Source organism: Equus caballus, chromosome 20 (genome assembly GCF_041296265.1).
Source record: "Equus caballus isolate H_3958 breed thoroughbred chromosome 20, TB-T2T, whole genome shotgun sequence".
Classification (NCBI taxonomy): Eukaryota; Metazoa; Chordata; class Mammalia; order Perissodactyla; family Equidae; genus Equus; species Equus caballus.
In genome coordinates, this window is record NC_091703.1 from 41,791,735 (window position 1) to 41,809,497 (window position 17,763).

A 17,763-nucleotide genomic window follows, 5' to 3' on the forward strand; every position below is an offset into this window, starting at 1 on the left:
TTGAGAAGGAGGTATAGAGTTTCTTTCTCCTTAGGCCTCACGCCTCTGGTTGTGCGTCCGTTCTGAATGCCACTCCCACCTTTATACTCATTCCTGCCTTCTCCTGCTCCTGTCCGTTTTCTTTTAATCCCTTATACTCACCTTCCTTTCCTTCTTTCTCTATTTTACACACTATTACACTCTCTAACACACACCCTAATCCGATTTTGGAAATAAACAGCACACATTTGTTCCACTTTGACCTTCTTGCTCAAGGATGATATCACCAATTGATCCAGTAATGCTTTCCTGCTGAGTCTAGATCTTAGCCATAGATTTCTTCTCAGCACCATGTACCAGATGGCCATTATCAATCGCTGGAGTCAGCTGGAGAGAGGAAGTGTGTTTCCACGAGAGTTCTCCTCTTCCAATTGCATTCCCTTTGACGCTGGCTGGGGTCCTCAGAGCCAGATGGAGTACCATCAGAGCCTCTTGAATTGGGGGACCACCTGGAGCTGCGTTAGTGCAGTCACCACCTAAGTAGCTCTGCCTCTCGGGTCTATCTTCCACTGCTGCCAGTATGATCTACCTAAAATATTTGATTATGTCACGTCTGTGCTTCAGCCTGATAATTGACCGACGTTGACCATATTTTTCTTTGTTCATGCCTGATAACCCTCCCTTCTGACCCGACTCAACCTGCGTCACCCTCCCAGTCTCAGAGGGGCTGGGTGGAGAGTGCAGAGGAACAGTTTGGCCAGAGGCTGGCCCTGGAGGTGTGACTCACTGTGTAAGCAAGATGTGGTGCCCAGATGCCTGCCTGGGCTCAATATTTGTCCTACGTTCTGACCGATAAACTTGGCTACTTCTCCTCTGGAGGGAAAGAAGGGCTTGGAGAGAGGGGCAGACCCTTGTTTCATGCTATATATTTTGGTGTTGTAGATTTAAAAATATGTTTATCTGCAAGCTGAGCTTTTTTTTGAGGAAGATTAGCTCTGAGCTAACTCTGCCAATCTCCTCTTTTGTTACTGAGGAAGACTGGCCCTGAGCTAACATCCATGCCCATCTTCCTCTACTTTATATGTGGGACGCCTACCACAGCATGGCTTGCCAAGTGGTGCCATGTCCACACCTGGGATCCGAACTGGCGAACCCTGGGCCACCGAGAAGCGGAACATGCGAACTTAACCACTGTGCCACTGGGCCAGCCCCTGAGCTTTTTGAGAGTACAGACTAAATATCCTCTTGTGCCCACACCTCTAAGCATTGGGAAGTGCACCACACTTAATCAGTGCTTGTTTTGTTGAGTGAATTATTGAGTATTGAGAAAACTGGGATTATTTTGAATAAACTGTTTTTGAATTTTGGCTTTTGAGTAAGTTCTTATGGTTTGCTAGGGTGTTTATGGAAGCACACTTTTCATATATTGCTTCTTGTTTAAAAAAACAAACAAGTAATTTAGTAAACAAAGAATTTATTTCTACGCTATAATTGAAATTGTATAGTTTATCATTTTTCATCTTTCACGTGTCATTTCTAATATTATTGCTTTGGGTGTGTTAGAGTATTTTTTGTACCAAATTTAATATGATTTTTTATTACAGGAATGTAAAGAGGTCTATGCTTTTTTCTCTCATCAATTACTAGACAGTCTTCAAAAGGCTACACGGTTATCTTTGGACACAATGAAAAGAAGAATATTTGTTGCAAGGCAAGTTGAAAAAGTGCTAAATATGTCTGGTAATACTATCATAACGTAATGCTAATAGCATCTCTTATTTTTATTAATTTAAAAAATTATGAAGTTTGGGATCAGTCTGGTGGCATAGCAGTTAGGTTTGCACACTCTACTTTTGGTGGCCAGGGGTTCGCAGGTTCGGATCCTGGGCACGGACCTAGCACTGCTCATCAGGCCACACTGTGGCAGCCTCCCACATAAAAGAGAGGAAACTTGGCAAAGATGTTAGCTAAGGGCCAATCTTCCTGACAAAAACAAAAACAAACAAAATTATAAAATTTAAAACATGCCATTCATGAAAAGACTATACGAAAACGTGTACTGTTGCAAGAAGAGTGGTCGAATGAACAACCGTGTTCCTAGCACCCAGGCCAAGATAAAGAATACTGAGCGCTACCAGTCCCCTTCCTGGTCTTCTCTCTGCTCACCCAAAGGTAACCACTATCCTGACCTTGATGTTTATGTCGTTGTCTTGGTTTTCCTTACAGTTTACCACGTTTGCATCCCTCATCAATGTTTCACTTAATTTTGCCCGTGTTTGAATAGTGTTCAGTATTGCTTTTGAGGTTCATCTATGTTGATATAGTTTATTTTCACTTGTGGATAGTTAGCATGTGTACAGTCTGTTTGTCTATTCTACTGGTGATGGTCATTTGAGTTGTTTCCAGTTTGGGCTATTGTGAAGAAAGCCCCTGTGGACATTCTTGTACTTGTCTCCTGCTGCGCTTGCTAAGAGGGGAATGGCTGGGCCGTGGGGTATGCATGTGCTCACTTTAGCAGAAAACGCCTGGCGCCAGAGCCCAGGGCTCCTCATCTTTGCACACAGTTGATACTGCTCCATTAAACAATTCTTGGCAGCAAGGGGGTGTGAAACGGCATCTCATTGGGATTTAAATCACCATTTTCCTGGTTACTGATGAGGTTGAATATATTTTCATGTTTATAAAACATTTGTTCTTTCTCTTCCTTAAAATTTGTGTTCTTTTTTTCTTTTCTTCCTTTCTTGCCTGTTTTTCTATCGGGTTGGCTTAATACATAACGTGGTTGTTCTTAACGTATTACTTTGTTGAAAATAATATAGCAAATATCTTCCCTTGGTTGTGTCTTGTGTTTTCATTCTCTTTATGGTAGCCTTTGCTGAATTTAAAAATATTCAAGTTTATCAACATTTTCTTTAAAATACTCAAATTTATCAATCTTTTCCTAGTGATTTGTGATTTTTATATCTTTTAAAAGAAATCTTTACTTCGTAATGTCTTCTGAAAGTTTTATCTTTTATATTTAGGAATTTAATCCACATGGTATTGATTTTTGTGTTTAGTGTGAGGTAGGAGACCAGTGTATTTTTTTTTCCGTATGGTTAATTAGTTAACCAAGCAAAAGCTGTTGAAAACTAATTTTTTTTGAGCCTTATTTAAATTACATTTTTGAATCTGTAGATAAATTTGGAGAGAATTACCGCCAAACGTCATAGATTATCTCTCCATTTATTGAAGTCTTCTTTAATATTCTTCAATGAAGTTTTTTTCTTTTTAATAATTTTTCTTATTTTTTTTCTTCTTCTCCCCAAAGCCCCCCAGTACATAGTTGTATATTCTAGTTGTGAGTGCCTCTGGTTGTGCTATCTGGGACGCTGCCTCAGCATGGCTTGATGAGTGGTGCCCTGTCCGCGCCCAGGATCCGAACCAGCAAAACCCTGGGCTGGCGAAGCGAGTGCGTGAACTTAACCACTCGGCCATGGGGCCGGCCCCCTCAATGAAGTTTTATAATTCTCTGTGTAAAAGTCTTGCACATTTTTGTTAGGTTTATTCCTTAACTTTTTTTTTAGTATTTTTTTTTTTTGGAAGATTGGCCCTGAGCTAACATCTGTTTCCAGTCTTCCTCATTTTTTTTTTCCCCAAAGCCCCAATACATAGTTGTATATCCTAGTTGTAGGTCTTTCTAGCTCTTCTACGTGGGACGCCACCACGTAGTGTGGCTTGATGAGCAGTGTGTAGGTCTGCGTGGGATCCAAACTCATGAACCCCAGGCTGCCAAAGCAGAGCACGTGAACTTAACCACTCGGCACAGACCTGGCCCGTTTATTGTACATTTAAATGTAAACTCTATAATGTTTAATTTTAAGAACCTTTTTGTTCCTCTAGGGAATTGATAACCTAGCATCTTATGAAACATTTTTTCCCCAATTTTATCAAGATATAAGTGACACATAGCACTGTATTTGTTAAAGGCATATAACATAATGATTTGATATAGTGTCTATTGTGGGATGATTACCATGATGAGTTTAGTTAACATCCGTCACCTCACCTAGGTACAGATTTGATTATTTTTATTCAATCTGATTATCTCTGTCTTGTAACAGAGTTTAATCTGTTTACACTTATTGTGAGTTTTTAATATTGTTGTGGTGAATTTATAATTTTTATTTTGTGTTTTCTTCGATTCATTTCCTTGTCTTTAGGATGGGTAGTTTTTCCCTTTTATCCTCTTTTCTGTGTTTCAGTTCTTTAAGTGGTTACCCTTCAATTTAGAATACACATATTTTGGTCCAGTTTTTATAAAGTACTTCCTGTAGTTTTTCAGTTTTCTAGCTTATTTCTGACTACAAGGGCTTTAGCATACTTTACTCACTGAACTGTACCTACCTTATCATTGCTGTTTGATATTTTAGTCTTACCTTTTTTTTTTTTTTTGGTGAGGAAGATTGGCCCTGAGCTAATGCCTGTTGCCAGTCTTCCTCTTTTTTTTTTTTTTTTTGCTTGAGGAAGATCGACGCTGAGCTAACATCTGTGCCATTCTTCCTCTATTTTGCATGTGGGATGCCTCCACAGCATGGCTTGATGAGCAGTGTATAGCGCCTGGTATCCAAACCCACAAATCCCAGGCCACTGTCAAAGTGGAGTGCAAGAACTTAACCACTACACCACTGGGCCAGCCCCTAGTCTTACCTTTTTTGAACACTCAAAAATAATTTATTTACTTGCATATTTTAATAAACTTTTCAGGTTCTTGTGTATTTTTTGATCCTGCTTGTTCCTTAGTGAAAGTCTGTGAGGGGTAAACTCCCTTATTCATTTTGAGCCTGAAAAATGCCCTTTTTTGCCCTCACACTTTCATGACAGTTTGGCTGGATAAAAAGTTTTCATTTGTCTCTTAGCATTTTGAAAGAATTTCTCTGTTTTGTTCCACCCTATGTTGTCGCTGATGAGAAGTCTGCAGTGATCTCGCTGAGGAATGTTTCTTATCCTTGGTGTTCTGCAGTTTTCTTTCCCTGTGTGGACTTGTCTTTACTTAATGCTGCTTTGTTCTTGAAGTGCTCTTTCTATTTGAGGGCTTATAGCGTTCCTCAATCTTGGAAAAGCCTCAGCAATTTCCTCTTCGGTTATTGCTTCTAGGGCATTCCCTTCATTCTTTTCTTATGGAACTCCTAGGAGCTGAATGCTGCACAGAGAGATCGCATAATTTATTGTTCCCACTAGGACATTGTTTTGAGTGAAGAGGCGCTTACCCACACGAAGTACCAGGACAGACTTAACCTGAAACTGTCCTGGGCACACTGGACATGTGGTCATCTCAAACGTGGGTGCCGCTTGCTCTGTCTCTCTGTCTCCTAACTACTTTGTCATATATTTTGTCTTTTGGCCTTTCTGGACTACATTATGGGCAAGTATCTCTGTACCAGATCTAAAAGTGATCTCATCTATTGCATCTTAAACATTTCAATTAATGCTTTTTCTTATCCTCCAGGTATTGCATCATTTCTGCCTTTTTAGTTTAGCAATTTATTATTATTTTATGGAGGATAGCCTTCATCTATCGCTTTGAGCATTCTCAATATCCCTATTTTATTTGTCATATTCTATACAGTGAATTTTATCTGGAGCGAGTTTCTGTTCCAATTATTGATTTCTTTAGTCTCCTTTCTTACTGTTAGACTTAATCATGCATATTGGGAGTTTAGTTTGTAGGTCCTCTTTGAGCGAGAGTGTTTTTCATTTTTCTCTGTTTCTTTCTCCTTCCCTCTATATCTAGGAGTTTTGCTTTTGCCTCCACATGACCCTTCGACCCTTGAGTACAGAACCAAGTCTTATTTGTTCACAGTTACTGTCCCTGAAGAGACAGTGCACTGGGAAACGGGAGGTTCAGTCAGGAGCAGAGAAATGGCCCAGCTTGGCCGCTTACTGGAGATGCTGTGGATTTGCTTCTGTCACCCCAGGCCCCCGTCTTCTGGGAAAGCTGCAGCTGGAGGCAGTAGATGGATGGACTTTCTTTTGTTGTTGTTTTGCCTCTCGTTACAAGTGGGGAAACCAGACTTCAGTTTCTGGCTTCAGGTAGCAAGCCTGACTGAGTTCCCATCTCACATGAAGCACTTACTGTCCCATAGTCCACGGGGGCCAGCCACCCACTGTTGCTGCCTGTTTCCCGACCAGAACTCTGGCCAGCCTGTTTTTGTGTTTGTGATCCATTCCTGATTCATGGAGTTGCTTATCTTGTATGTACGCGTTCTTTATGTTCTATCCATGATTGTGATGTATTTGGCACAAAGAGGCATTTTTGAAGTCTGAGCTTGCTGTGCCATGTTGATTTACAGGTGCTGCAGTACTTAAATGATTTTTCAAGAGACATTCATGAGCATGATACTTCAAAATCCTCTTTTGTCTATAATGTCTTTCTCTTACTCTCACACATGCGTGCTAGTTTGGTCAGTTTGGGTTATAATCTCTTTCTCTCACACTCCGCAAATATTGTTTCATTGGCTTCTTTTGTTTCCATTTTCAGGTGAGAGTTCTGCTGCTAATCTGATTTTCTTTTCTAAGTAACAACCTGTTGTTTGATGCCTACAGGAGTTCCCCCTTTATTCTGGCAATTCGCGAATTATACGTTTAACTGTAGGTCACTTTTTCCTGTTAATCCTGTTGGGCACACAGAGAATCATTTCAAGGTGAAAAGATAAGTTTATTCTTAAGTTAGAGAAGAGCTGTGCTTTAATTTACCATATGCGGGGTTCACTCTCTGGATCTAGGTAGTAAGGCATCTCAGAGCTGAGTGACCTTCTGTAAACTATTCAACCTTCTCTGCCTTGGTTTCCTCATCTACAGAATGGAAATAAAAATCACAGGATCTGGGGGCCGGCCCTGTGGCCAAGTGGTTAAGTTCACGTGCTCACTTCAGCGGCCCAGGGTTTCGCCAGTTCGGATCCTGGGCATGGACATGGCACCGCTCATCAGGCCATGCTGAGGTGGTGTCCCACATAGCACAACCAGAGGGACCTACAACTAGAATATACAACTATGTACTGGGGGCCTTTGGGGAGAAGAGGAAGAAAAAAAATGAAGATTGGCAATAGATATTAGTTAAGGTGCCAATCTTAAAAAAAAAAATCAGAGGATCTGCCTCACAGAGTTAATGTGAGGGTGAAGTGTGTTAATTCACGGAAAGTGCTTGGAAAAGCACCTGGCGTACATTAAGCGGTCAATAAACATTACTTAGCTTTATCCTTTCTCTTACTTTTTCTTTAAGTAATTTCTCTTTGTATTTTGCATCTGAAATGTTGAAGAATTCCTTAAGTTAATCCTCTAGTTTGTCAAATCTTACTGAATGATCTAACATGCTGTTTACCACCTCTATCATGTCAGCTGTTTGTTTATACTTAACGAAAGTCTTTCTTGTTCTCAGATTGTACCCTTTTTAATACAGTCTAATGTGCTCTGTTGCTGCATCTTCAATTTCACAGTAAGACTAAGAATTAGAGGGTTTTTTTTCCCTTTGTTTGGGTGCTTTTAGTTCAAAGAGTTCCTTGCAATAATGTGTTTTTCTGGGCACCATTGATCCTGAGTGCAAAAGTTGGGTCCCCACTCTGAACTACAGAGGCTTTATGTGTCTTGTGATCAACCCTCCCTCCCCCCATCTGCTTATATTTATCAATGGAAGTGTGGTTCTTCAGTGATGCCAGCATCTCTTGCTATGGAAAGTTTACCTTTATATAATTTTGTCTGGGGTGGGGACAGAGATCAAGGCAGAGGGAGGTAACCAAACTAATTTGCAGCTCTGATGTGTGTCCTTCTTTACTTGCACTTGTGTGTCTGGGTGTCTGTACTTCTGTGTGAGCATGAGTGATAGTGTTTAAAAAGGCGGTTTTGGGAAGGCTTTGACCAAAACCCTCCTGTTTAATCTTTCAGAAAGTATACATAAAAAGTATATGGAGGTATATGCTTTTTGTTGGTGATCTTGTCTGGCATCTGATACAGGGCTGGGAAAAAGGAGTGCTTGTAGAAAATGTTAAATGGTTATTACTGAGAGAGAGCAACTTTAAAATACTAGAAAATGCCTTTGAGACTAACATTTTACTTCTAAGAATATTCAATCATTGTGTTTTCTTAGTTCTCTGACATTTATGGTTCCGTCATAACATTCTCTTCCTGTAATTTGGTATTTTGGAAATAGCTTTATTTTTGGGATTGAAAGTTGTAGCATAACAAGCTATTTATGAAACTTTAGGTTAAGGTTTATCAGCTAAATGTCCATCTTTTCACAGCCATCACGGACGAAAGTGGTCGGAAGATGTTATTTCCTTTATAAAAGCTGAAGTACATCTTGCAATTCCTAATGTGGTAAGTATTATTAAGTGATCAAGTTAACACAATGATATTTTGCTAATGCATTTAAGAAGTATAGCATTAGAACAACTTTCATTGTAGTAACCTCTTGGTCTTATGTATTTTTTAACTTCATCTCAGTATTTAACAAAAATCAAAATGTTATTTCTATGTATTATAAAAATATTGCTCTGCAGAGCTCACGGTCTGTTGAAGGTTGGTGTAAGAGTTGAGTTAAGCATCTGTTCAGCCATCAGTTAGCAAGTACTTGAAAAATCTCCTTGCTTTTTCTTACTTCAGACATTAAATTGTCTACATAAGACCATCTCCGAGGTCCAAATCCCTACCCCAAGCACACGACCATGAGGCAACCCACTAAGGCCGGCAAAATAGAAAGAGGCTGTGCCCTGAGCACCGTGGATCCCCTCTGCTTCCTCATGGAACTTCTCTCGACTACCACCCCAGCTGCTTACTGGCAGCTGGAACTCCAAGCCCCACAGGATGACTGAGGTGCATTCTGTGATGGGCCAAGGGATAAGGCCAGGCGGGAACAATCTATGGCTCACCTAACACCGCATCTACCCACTCTGGCCTCCTGGAGGACAACTTCTTTGCTTACTTGGCTCATTTAAAGGTCAGAGGTCAGAATCTTGGCAGTATAGCTTCTTCAGTTATTCCGCTTCATCCACATCCAGCACGTACTCCGTAATTTTGGTCTGCATCTAGCCACCCTCACAGGGAAAGGATGACAAGTACTGTGTTTGACCCTTTTGCCTGCAGGAATTGATGGAATGGGAAAACGTCAGAACAGAGAAAAGTCTGAAGTCTGCCCTTCTCTAACATTCCTCTCTTTAAAGCGGCTTTCCACTGGGCCAGTTGAGGCTTTGCCCACTCATCGGGGAAGGAGGGTAGTGAGAACCAAAGGGACTGACAGCGTGTGCTGGCAGTCGCAGGAACTGGTTTCTGCCTTTCCACAGGTAATGGTTCCTAGTTTGGATGACATCCAACAAGCCATTAACCGTATGATCCAGTTAACCCTGGAGGTCAGCAGAGGAGTGGCTCACTGGGGGCAACAGCAGACCCATTACATGAAGCCTGCCGCTACCAGTTCCTCCCGGACCACTACTGACCAGAGTCATACAAGCGCAGGAAAACAGCTGAAGAAGGAAGAGAGTAAGACGTTAAGTCAAATCTCACATCCATAGAACCTTATAATTATAAAAATTAGTAAATGGTCTCTCTCATTCTTCTTGGGTATGCTAGCATATAGATATTTTTAAAAGTCATTTTTATATGCTTCTCTGTTAAATTTTGCATTTGAAAAACAACTAGTGTTTTCCATCTTTCATCTTAAACATAACAGAGAGATGTTTCTTTCTAGATTTTGGTCATGGGTGAGCAAGGATTTTTATCACTGTTCTGCTATCATAATCTTAGAGTCAGAGTTAAAAGTTACAGTAAGCCTTAGTTCTGTTTCTGCTTCCAGCATTGTATTTGGTCTGATAAACTTAGTTTTCTGGAACGTGGTGCTTAGAAAATCTAGGTCATGGGTTCCTCCTATATAAAGTGTATATGAGCTATTCCCTTAAGTAGCTATGAGTGTGATATGACACTGACTCAAAATTCCATGGACATTTTTGGACACTTTCTTGTGTAGAGAATGGAACTGTTTTCTTCTTTTTTCTTTTTTTTTTTTGCTGTTCTGCCACATTAAAATTTTTTAAATTTATTTTTGACAAGCAAAAATTGTATATATTTAAGGTGTACAATGTGGTGTTTTGATATAGTTATACGTTGTGAAGTGGTTATCACAATCAAAGTAATTAACATATCTCTGTGACCTCCCATAGCTGCTTTTTTTGGGGGGGATGGGAACACTTGAGATCTACTCTCTTAGCAAATTTCAAGTATACAATACATTTTTATTAACTATAGTCACCATGCTGTACGTTAGGTTTCCAGAATTTATTCTTCTTATCGCTTAAAGTTTGTATCCTTTGATCAATAGCTCCCCTTTTCTCCCACCTCCCAGCCTCTGGTGACCACCGTTCTACTCTCTGCTACTGTGAGTTTGACATTTTTTTACAATGGAATATTATTCATCCTTAAAGAAAGAATGAAATCCTGTCATTTGTGACAATATGGATGAACCTGGAGGACATTATGCTAAGTGAAATAAGCCAGACACAGAAAGACAAATATCGCAAGATCTCATTTACACTTGGGGAAAAAAAGTCAAACTGCTTTTTTCTGAAACAATACCACCTCCACTGGTGATCAGGGAGACATAAATTAAAAACAAGATACTGTTTAAGTTACATGAACAGGTAGCCCAGACCCCAGTGCCACCTTTCTGTATTCCACCAACGCTGCTCTCTCAGCTTATAACTGTGGTCTCTTGGGGCGTTCCCTGCGACAAGCTAATGGAGGATGGAAAATCTCAGACCCGGTCTATGATGAGTTGGCTTGATATGTTGGTGTGAACTGAAAATGGACTTCTGCTGCACTACAGCCTACTCAGGAGTGGCTCTAAAGAATAGTGAGAGGAGGAATTTCCCCTACTGGGCAGAGCTTCAAACAGTATATCCTTTTGAAGGAGGGAGAAATTATCTGAAGCAAAAATACATATGGACTCTTAGGCAACTGCCAATGGCTGAGCTGGTTGTTCAGAACCTAGAAGGAGCAACATTGGGAAATCAGAGGCAAAAGAGTCTAGGAAAAAAACATGTGGACAGATATATATATATATATATATATACATAAAATAGCTGGCAAAATAAATATTTATTCCATCCTTTTTTCAGAGAGGTTAAATAATTTGTCCAAAGTCGCAAATTTAGTGGCAGGTCTGGGAATGAACCCAGATAAAAGGCCTAGAATCCAATTTTCTGACTTTTAGTCCAATGTTTGCCGTTATTCTTTGTTTTGTCCCTAGTTCATTGCATATGTCTCTCTATTATTGTAGCAGGCTAAATGTAAAACTAAAAACCACTCGGTGCCAGAATCTTTGGACTTAGCAACAACCTGGCAAGTAAGAGTTCTATTCTCTCTCAAATTATCAACCAAGTGTGATGGTAGAATAAAGACATTTTCAGACATGCCGTATCTTTAAAAACTTACCCCCAGTTCACCTTTATCCACAAAGTTACTAAAGGTCATACTCTTCTGCAATGAGAAAGTAAAGAAAGAAGAAAAAAAAAGGATGACATGGGCTATTGGAAACAGGATAAAACACAGCTGAGAGGTGAAGGAAATTCTCAGGTGAATGGTGAAGGATGATTACACAATGACAATTGTATTCTAAGCCTAGAGGGCCACCGGTGTGACTCAAGAGAAGGATGAGTTTTGGCTGCCCTCGCGAAGATGCCTGATACCATTGCACTGAATGCCTGGGTGAGCCTGGTCCATGTTCTTGGCTGTGCTTGCTTACTTTCACCAAGTGCTGATGAAGTTGCTGCTCTACTCTCATTGCCACAGGTCAGCTGAGGAAACTCATTTCCCAGTGTTCTGCTTTGACTTGCTACTGACAACTGGAGGGAACTGGAGGGTTGTAGGAAAAGACAGATTAGCCCACTGTCCTGGCTGTATTCCTGATGGACATTCATTACTTGACTCACAAATGCTGCCCTCCAGGTGCCCTGATAATGATGAGACTCGTGTTTTCTATATAGGACTCACTTATGATCCTTTCCCATGGCTTCCCCACAAAAGCCTTTTGTAAACTTGTAGGAGAGCTGAAGACTAGACCCAGAGACTCTGTTCAGCTTCTTTTCTCCTAGGAATTTTTGTCTAACATGGGCAATTAATCTTTCTTTCCTTTACAGCTGGGTTTGTGCTTACTGCTCAGTTTTTAAAAAATTAAGCTGTGTGTTGTTTAGAGATAAGCGTATGGGTTTATCTTCAAAGAAAATTCAGGATAGCGGTTACCTCTGGGAGTAGGGGAGGGCAATGTGATTGGAGAGGGGCCTAGAGAGGGCTGCTCAGATCTTGGCAGCATTCTCTTCTTAACCTGGGTGCTCAGTACATTGGAAGTCTTTTTCTTCTTCTTCTTTGACATATGTTTTATATACACTTCTTAATATGTGAGGTATTTCACTCACTCACACACATCTTCTCTGGTTACTAGGAATGTGAGGGATTTTCTGATAATGGTGTCTGTGGAAAAATCTAGGAGCATTTCTTTCTCATTAAAACGAAGAAGAAACAACCAAGCCTGCTATTATCACTTTTATTCAATATTTTACTGGAGATCCTCACTATGAAATCAGATAATAGAAAATAAGAATAATGATTGGAAAGGAAGACTAAGGTTGTCCTTACTTAAAGATCATGCATCGAAAATCTGAGGAATCTAGAAACAAATATTATATCTAATAAATTCAGTAATGTTTCTGTGTAAAGACCAAGATACAAAAATAAAAGAGTATTTCTATAATGGCCAATAATTCAATTAAAATGTAGCAGAATTATATGTCAATTATATCTCAATAAATCTGGGAAAAATATGATAGAAAAAAATAGATTTTTCAATAGCTACAAAGCCATAAAGTACTTAATAAATAAGTTTAAAAAATATTTGCATAGCATTTTTGGAGAAAATGATTATTATTGAATGACATAATGGAAGATAGGAATAATCCACATCATGAAGAGGTCAATTCTTTGACTAATTTACAAATTCAATATCATTCCAGTGAAATCACAACAGAATTTTTCTATACTTTGTCAATTTAATTTGTAAATTTCATTGTAAAATTATATGGGAGTGCAAAGAACCAAAAATAGCCCCAAGAAGTGGCGAAGAAAAATAAGGTAAGGGGCTCTGCCTTGCCAAATAGCAAGGAGTATGATAAAGCCAGACTAATTAAGACAACCTTTTAATGGTCAATGAATAGATAATAGATCATAAACAGGACAGAGGGTGCAGAAACACTCATATATATGAAAATTAGATATATGACACAGGTGGAATTACAAATCAGTGGGGAAAGAATGCACTATTTAATAAATGATGCCAGAGACTTTTATCTGTATGGAAGAAACTTAAACAAGATCTTAAATGTATCTTAACTTACATACCCACTATTCTATATTCTCTAACACTATTATATATATGTATACATATATATGACATGATCGGATTTTGGTAAGAGATGTTTATAGTGGTGGTGAATAGTGATTGCATGATCTCTATATACTGGATGCTGAACTGAAGACAAACATATGTTGTCTCATTTAATCCTCACAAGTATTTCTGGGAAGATTAACTGGCTTAAGGTCACTTCGGCGATAAATGTGATGTCTCTCCTTTAACCACCATGCTCTTCTGTGGGGTAGTAATTTCAATTCTTTTGACCTTCCTTTGGAGGACTTTTTTTTTTTTGTTTTTGGGGTTTTAATCAGTGTCTTTCGCTTCTCTCCTCGGAATAACACAGTTTTCCCACATTAAAGAAATCTAGACCTCAACATCTGACACAATAGTTTAATAAGTGAGGATAGCAAGAGAATTTCTCTTAATTACTTGAATGGAGAGTCTTTAAGAACATACAGCTTGAAGAAAGTCTATACATTTTAAAATTGAAAATATTTAAATTTGAATATAGAAGTTATCTATATGTAAAAATATCTATTTTCAGGATCTTTTGAGGAAGTTATTCCTGCACGGAAGCTGAAGAATTTTTATCCGGGTGTAGCTGAGCACAAGGATATTTCCAAGCTGGTCCTTCTCCTTTCTTCCTCTGTGAATTCTCTCAGAAAGGTGGCTCATGAGGCCTTGCAGGACTTTCAAAAGTACAAGACGCTGTGGACAGAGGACCGGGACGTGAAAGTGAAGGTGTGTTTCTGCTACTTGTGATGTAGTCTGGGTTTGAGTTCTTTGTGTCTAACTCGTGCAGGAGGACCAGGAAAATATCAGTGATAATGACAGGAGCTCATGAGCAGGGGCCAAGACCTTCTAAACGCCAAGCATCTAGCACCTTCTGTCTTGTGTAATTCTCGCATTGACATTCTGAGGCAACTGAGAATAATGAGACTGGGGCAGGTTTCCTTTAATTCCCTAAACAGTTGAGTATCAGTAATGTTCCAGACGTGTCCAGAGACCAGATATTCAAGGGTGTGTCCTACTTACATAGACTCAGCTGTATTTTTGGTTAGAAACTCAGAGTTTTAGATCTCTCAGTAACCATTCATGGTGGACTGTGAAATTCCCTCACATAGCCTCCTCTTCCCAGTGCTACCAGTTCATCCCTTTTTCACTGAGCCACTGGCCTCATAGCGCATGCAAATGGAAAAGTAAATAAGGAAATGCCATTTGGTAATTAAACTATCACACGTGTAAGATTTATACTGTCAAAAAGCTAAAGAGAACATTGGTTCCTTACTACAGGAGTTTTTGGCTAACAACCCCTCTCTGACCGAAATCAGATCAGAAATTCTACACTATGCTACTTTTGAACAGGAGATCGATGAGTTGAAGCCTGTTATTGTTGTAGGAGCACTTGAATTGCATACAGGTATTTAAAAACATTTATTATGAAAAGTATCTGTATTTTCACATGAAATGTTACTTTATTTAGAAAGCAGTTATTAAGCTACCTTGGTACAATATTATAAATATTAACTATTTCTGAACCACCAGTATTGTTCATATATATGTTAAATATATTATGTGTGTATAATATATATTATATATATTGTTCATATGTAATATTACACCAAGGTGGCTTAATACGCTACGCAATTTCTCAGTTGACAGTCAAACAACTAAAAGTACAGGTGAAACTCTTTTTGGGGTTACTGTGAGGAGGGGCTTGTGTACATGAGATAGGAGGCAACCAGTTTGCAGTCTCCTGAGAAGTTAATCCATTTGGGACTAGAGTATCAAAGGATGATGAGACAACCACTTAATGTCTGAAATAAAAAGATCAATCTGACTCTATTGCTTACTGTTGTGAGCTGGTCAGGCACAGTGTTCTCAGCAGAGCAGACTGCCCGTCTCATTTGGGTGTCTGGGCAGCATGGAGTCCTGGGATTGTGGGCATAAGTAGGTCACCATCATCAATAAAAGGATGCCTGCTTGGGTGAGACTGTTGTTGATTGGTTGGCACTCAGAGGTGGGCTTATTGAGTATATCCCTCCTGGTTGTTGACATTCAGAAGGGAGGGGCAGACACTGATTGGCTTGCAAAAACATGTGAACTGAGATGATGTTTTCTATTGTTTGAGTTTAAAACTGGTTGTGGTGGCTACATATTACCACGGTTACAGAGGTACAATCAGTCTTGTCTTACATTTGTGAGAAGATTTTATTTTCAGAGGACATTTGAATGATCAATGTAAAATCAATTATCCACCTAAAATAGATTTTCAGATCTGTTTTCAGGGAGACAGTGTAACTGTGGCTCTCAAATTTGACGATCAAGGTTGCTTGAGCTCTTTAATCTCCATCTCTTCTGCTGGTGATAATGACAGTGTCCTCCTTGTGAACCACTTTATATGAGACACTTAGCATAGTATCTGGCACATAGTTGATGTTCAATGAATATTAAATGTTATTATTGTATCTGTCAAGAAGGAATTTAATTTGGAGAAGAACCGCAAGTACTTGAGGTGATTATTTAGCTAGAAATCAGAAACCATACATCGGGGGCAATAATTATAAGAACTTCTGTAGAGTTTTGGAAACTATCCTCTACCTATTATTATTATTGTTATTTTACTGTCCTATTTGTTTCCTCATAGCGATTAGCACTATGATCCTTAATACAAAAATCAACGTTAGCACAGTGTTTTAGCTGGCTGGGTGCTTGGTTTTAGAGAGAGGAAATTAAAACACGGAATAGGTGACAACAGTTATAAAGATAGGGGAAAGTGGGCTGAATCCTTGGGGGCTGAGGAAAAGAAGAAAAGAGACCTGGGAGGCGTGGACCTCATGAGATAGGATCTCACAGCCTCAATCAACAAGCTGGCTGTGTGTCTCTCCTCAGGCTATGCTTTCCTCAGCTCCCTAGTCCTCTCAGTTTAACTGCTGGAAGCTGGGAGGGGAGCAGTCATGTTTCAAGCTTGGCAGGCCTGGGGAGTGTAGGGGTGCCAAGAGGAGACAAGAGGAATGCACAAGGATTGATAAGGTAGAGTCGACTAGTTAGAGCTCTTTTGTTTTCAAGGAATGGAAATGTATTTGAGCTACATTAAAGGAAAAAAAGTGCATCGCAAAATCAAAGATGCAGCAGGGCCTTAAAAATGAACCAGAACCAGGAACAATATTGGAAGCTGAGCAAATCCTTTCTCTCTGCCTCTTATTTCTTCTTCCCTTTCTGCATGACTTTTTCTGCTTCCTAGACCACATGGTTCCCCATCAAGTCTCATTCCAAACTCTCAAGAAAGGATTCTGATTGGTCCATAGAAGATCAAGATTGACCTGGGACCATTAGCTAGGCCCAGGGTACAGGGTCAGGTTATATATATCCTCTAACCATGTGTATAAGATAGGGAATGGAATAACAAGAAAACTGGGCAGAATTTCACAGATAAAACAATAGATTATACTCCACTGTGTGGAGTTACCTCGAAGAAAATGGGGTGTGAGGGAGGACTGCTAATGGGATGTCCAGAAGCAGAGCAAGGTTCACATTGGACAGTCCTAGGACTAATTTCCAAAATTCTCCTCCATAGACTTTAGTGTCCTTTTCATGCACAGCTTAACATACTCCATGGGGATAGTCTTCAAAATCTAGTAACCTTTGCAGCACATTTAATTCAGACTAACTACAGTTCACGTGCTCAATAGCCACATGTGGCTTGTGACAATCAAATTGGACAGTGCAGTTATTGAGGCTCAGATTATACATAAAGTGAATAGTTTCAGAATATCAATTGTATTCTATTTTGATCTTTTCTCGTCTTCACCAGAGCCAATGAAATTGGCCTTATCAATTGAGGCTAAGGCATGGAAGATGTTACTCTGTCGCTATTTGAATGAAGAATACAAAAAGAAAATGTCAGACATGATAGCGTTTATCAATGAATACTTGAAAAAGTTATCTAGACCTATTCGTGATTTAGATGATGTCAGATTTGCAATGGAAGCCTTGTCTTGTATCCGTGATAATGAAATTCAAATGGATATGACCTTGGGACCAATTGAAGTAAGAAATGGTTATATTTTTCTTTCTTGAAATGCTGTTTTTTAAAAGGTAGATACACACTAAAAAAGTGATTCTGTTAATGTATTTCTTAATCTATTTTATGGCACGGTCTGCCTATTTCTCCTTTCTGATGTTGATGTCCTTGGAGGGATTTTGACAATCATCAATAGTGAACAGTATGCAAAGGAATGTCAATGTATTTGTAATGCTGTACTGGTCCAGACAGTTTTCAGTTTTTTATACTGACACCAACATTTCACAGAAAAGAATAATTTCACTCTATCATATTATTCCCAACGTGTTAG

The 17,763-nt window shown here is 39.4% G+C and overlaps 1 protein-coding gene across 1 annotated transcript in view; it reads left to right on the forward strand.

Annotated features, from left to right (window-relative positions):
* DNAH8 (dynein axonemal heavy chain 8) overlaps positions 1-17,763 on the forward strand; it is a 283,834-nt gene that overhangs the window by 78,590 nt on the left and 187,481 nt on the right. The window contains exons 24-29 of the mRNA XM_070245526.1: positions 1,584-1,690; positions 8,256-8,331; positions 9,294-9,489; positions 13,953-14,149; positions 14,702-14,828; positions 17,223-17,458. Of these exons, the coding sequence (XP_070101627.1) occupies positions 1,584-1,690; positions 8,256-8,331; positions 9,294-9,489; positions 13,953-14,149; positions 14,702-14,828; positions 17,223-17,458 (939 nt within the window). The remainder of the gene's footprint in view (positions 1-1,583; positions 1,691-8,255; positions 8,332-9,293; positions 9,490-13,952; positions 14,150-14,701; positions 14,829-17,222; positions 17,459-17,763) is intronic.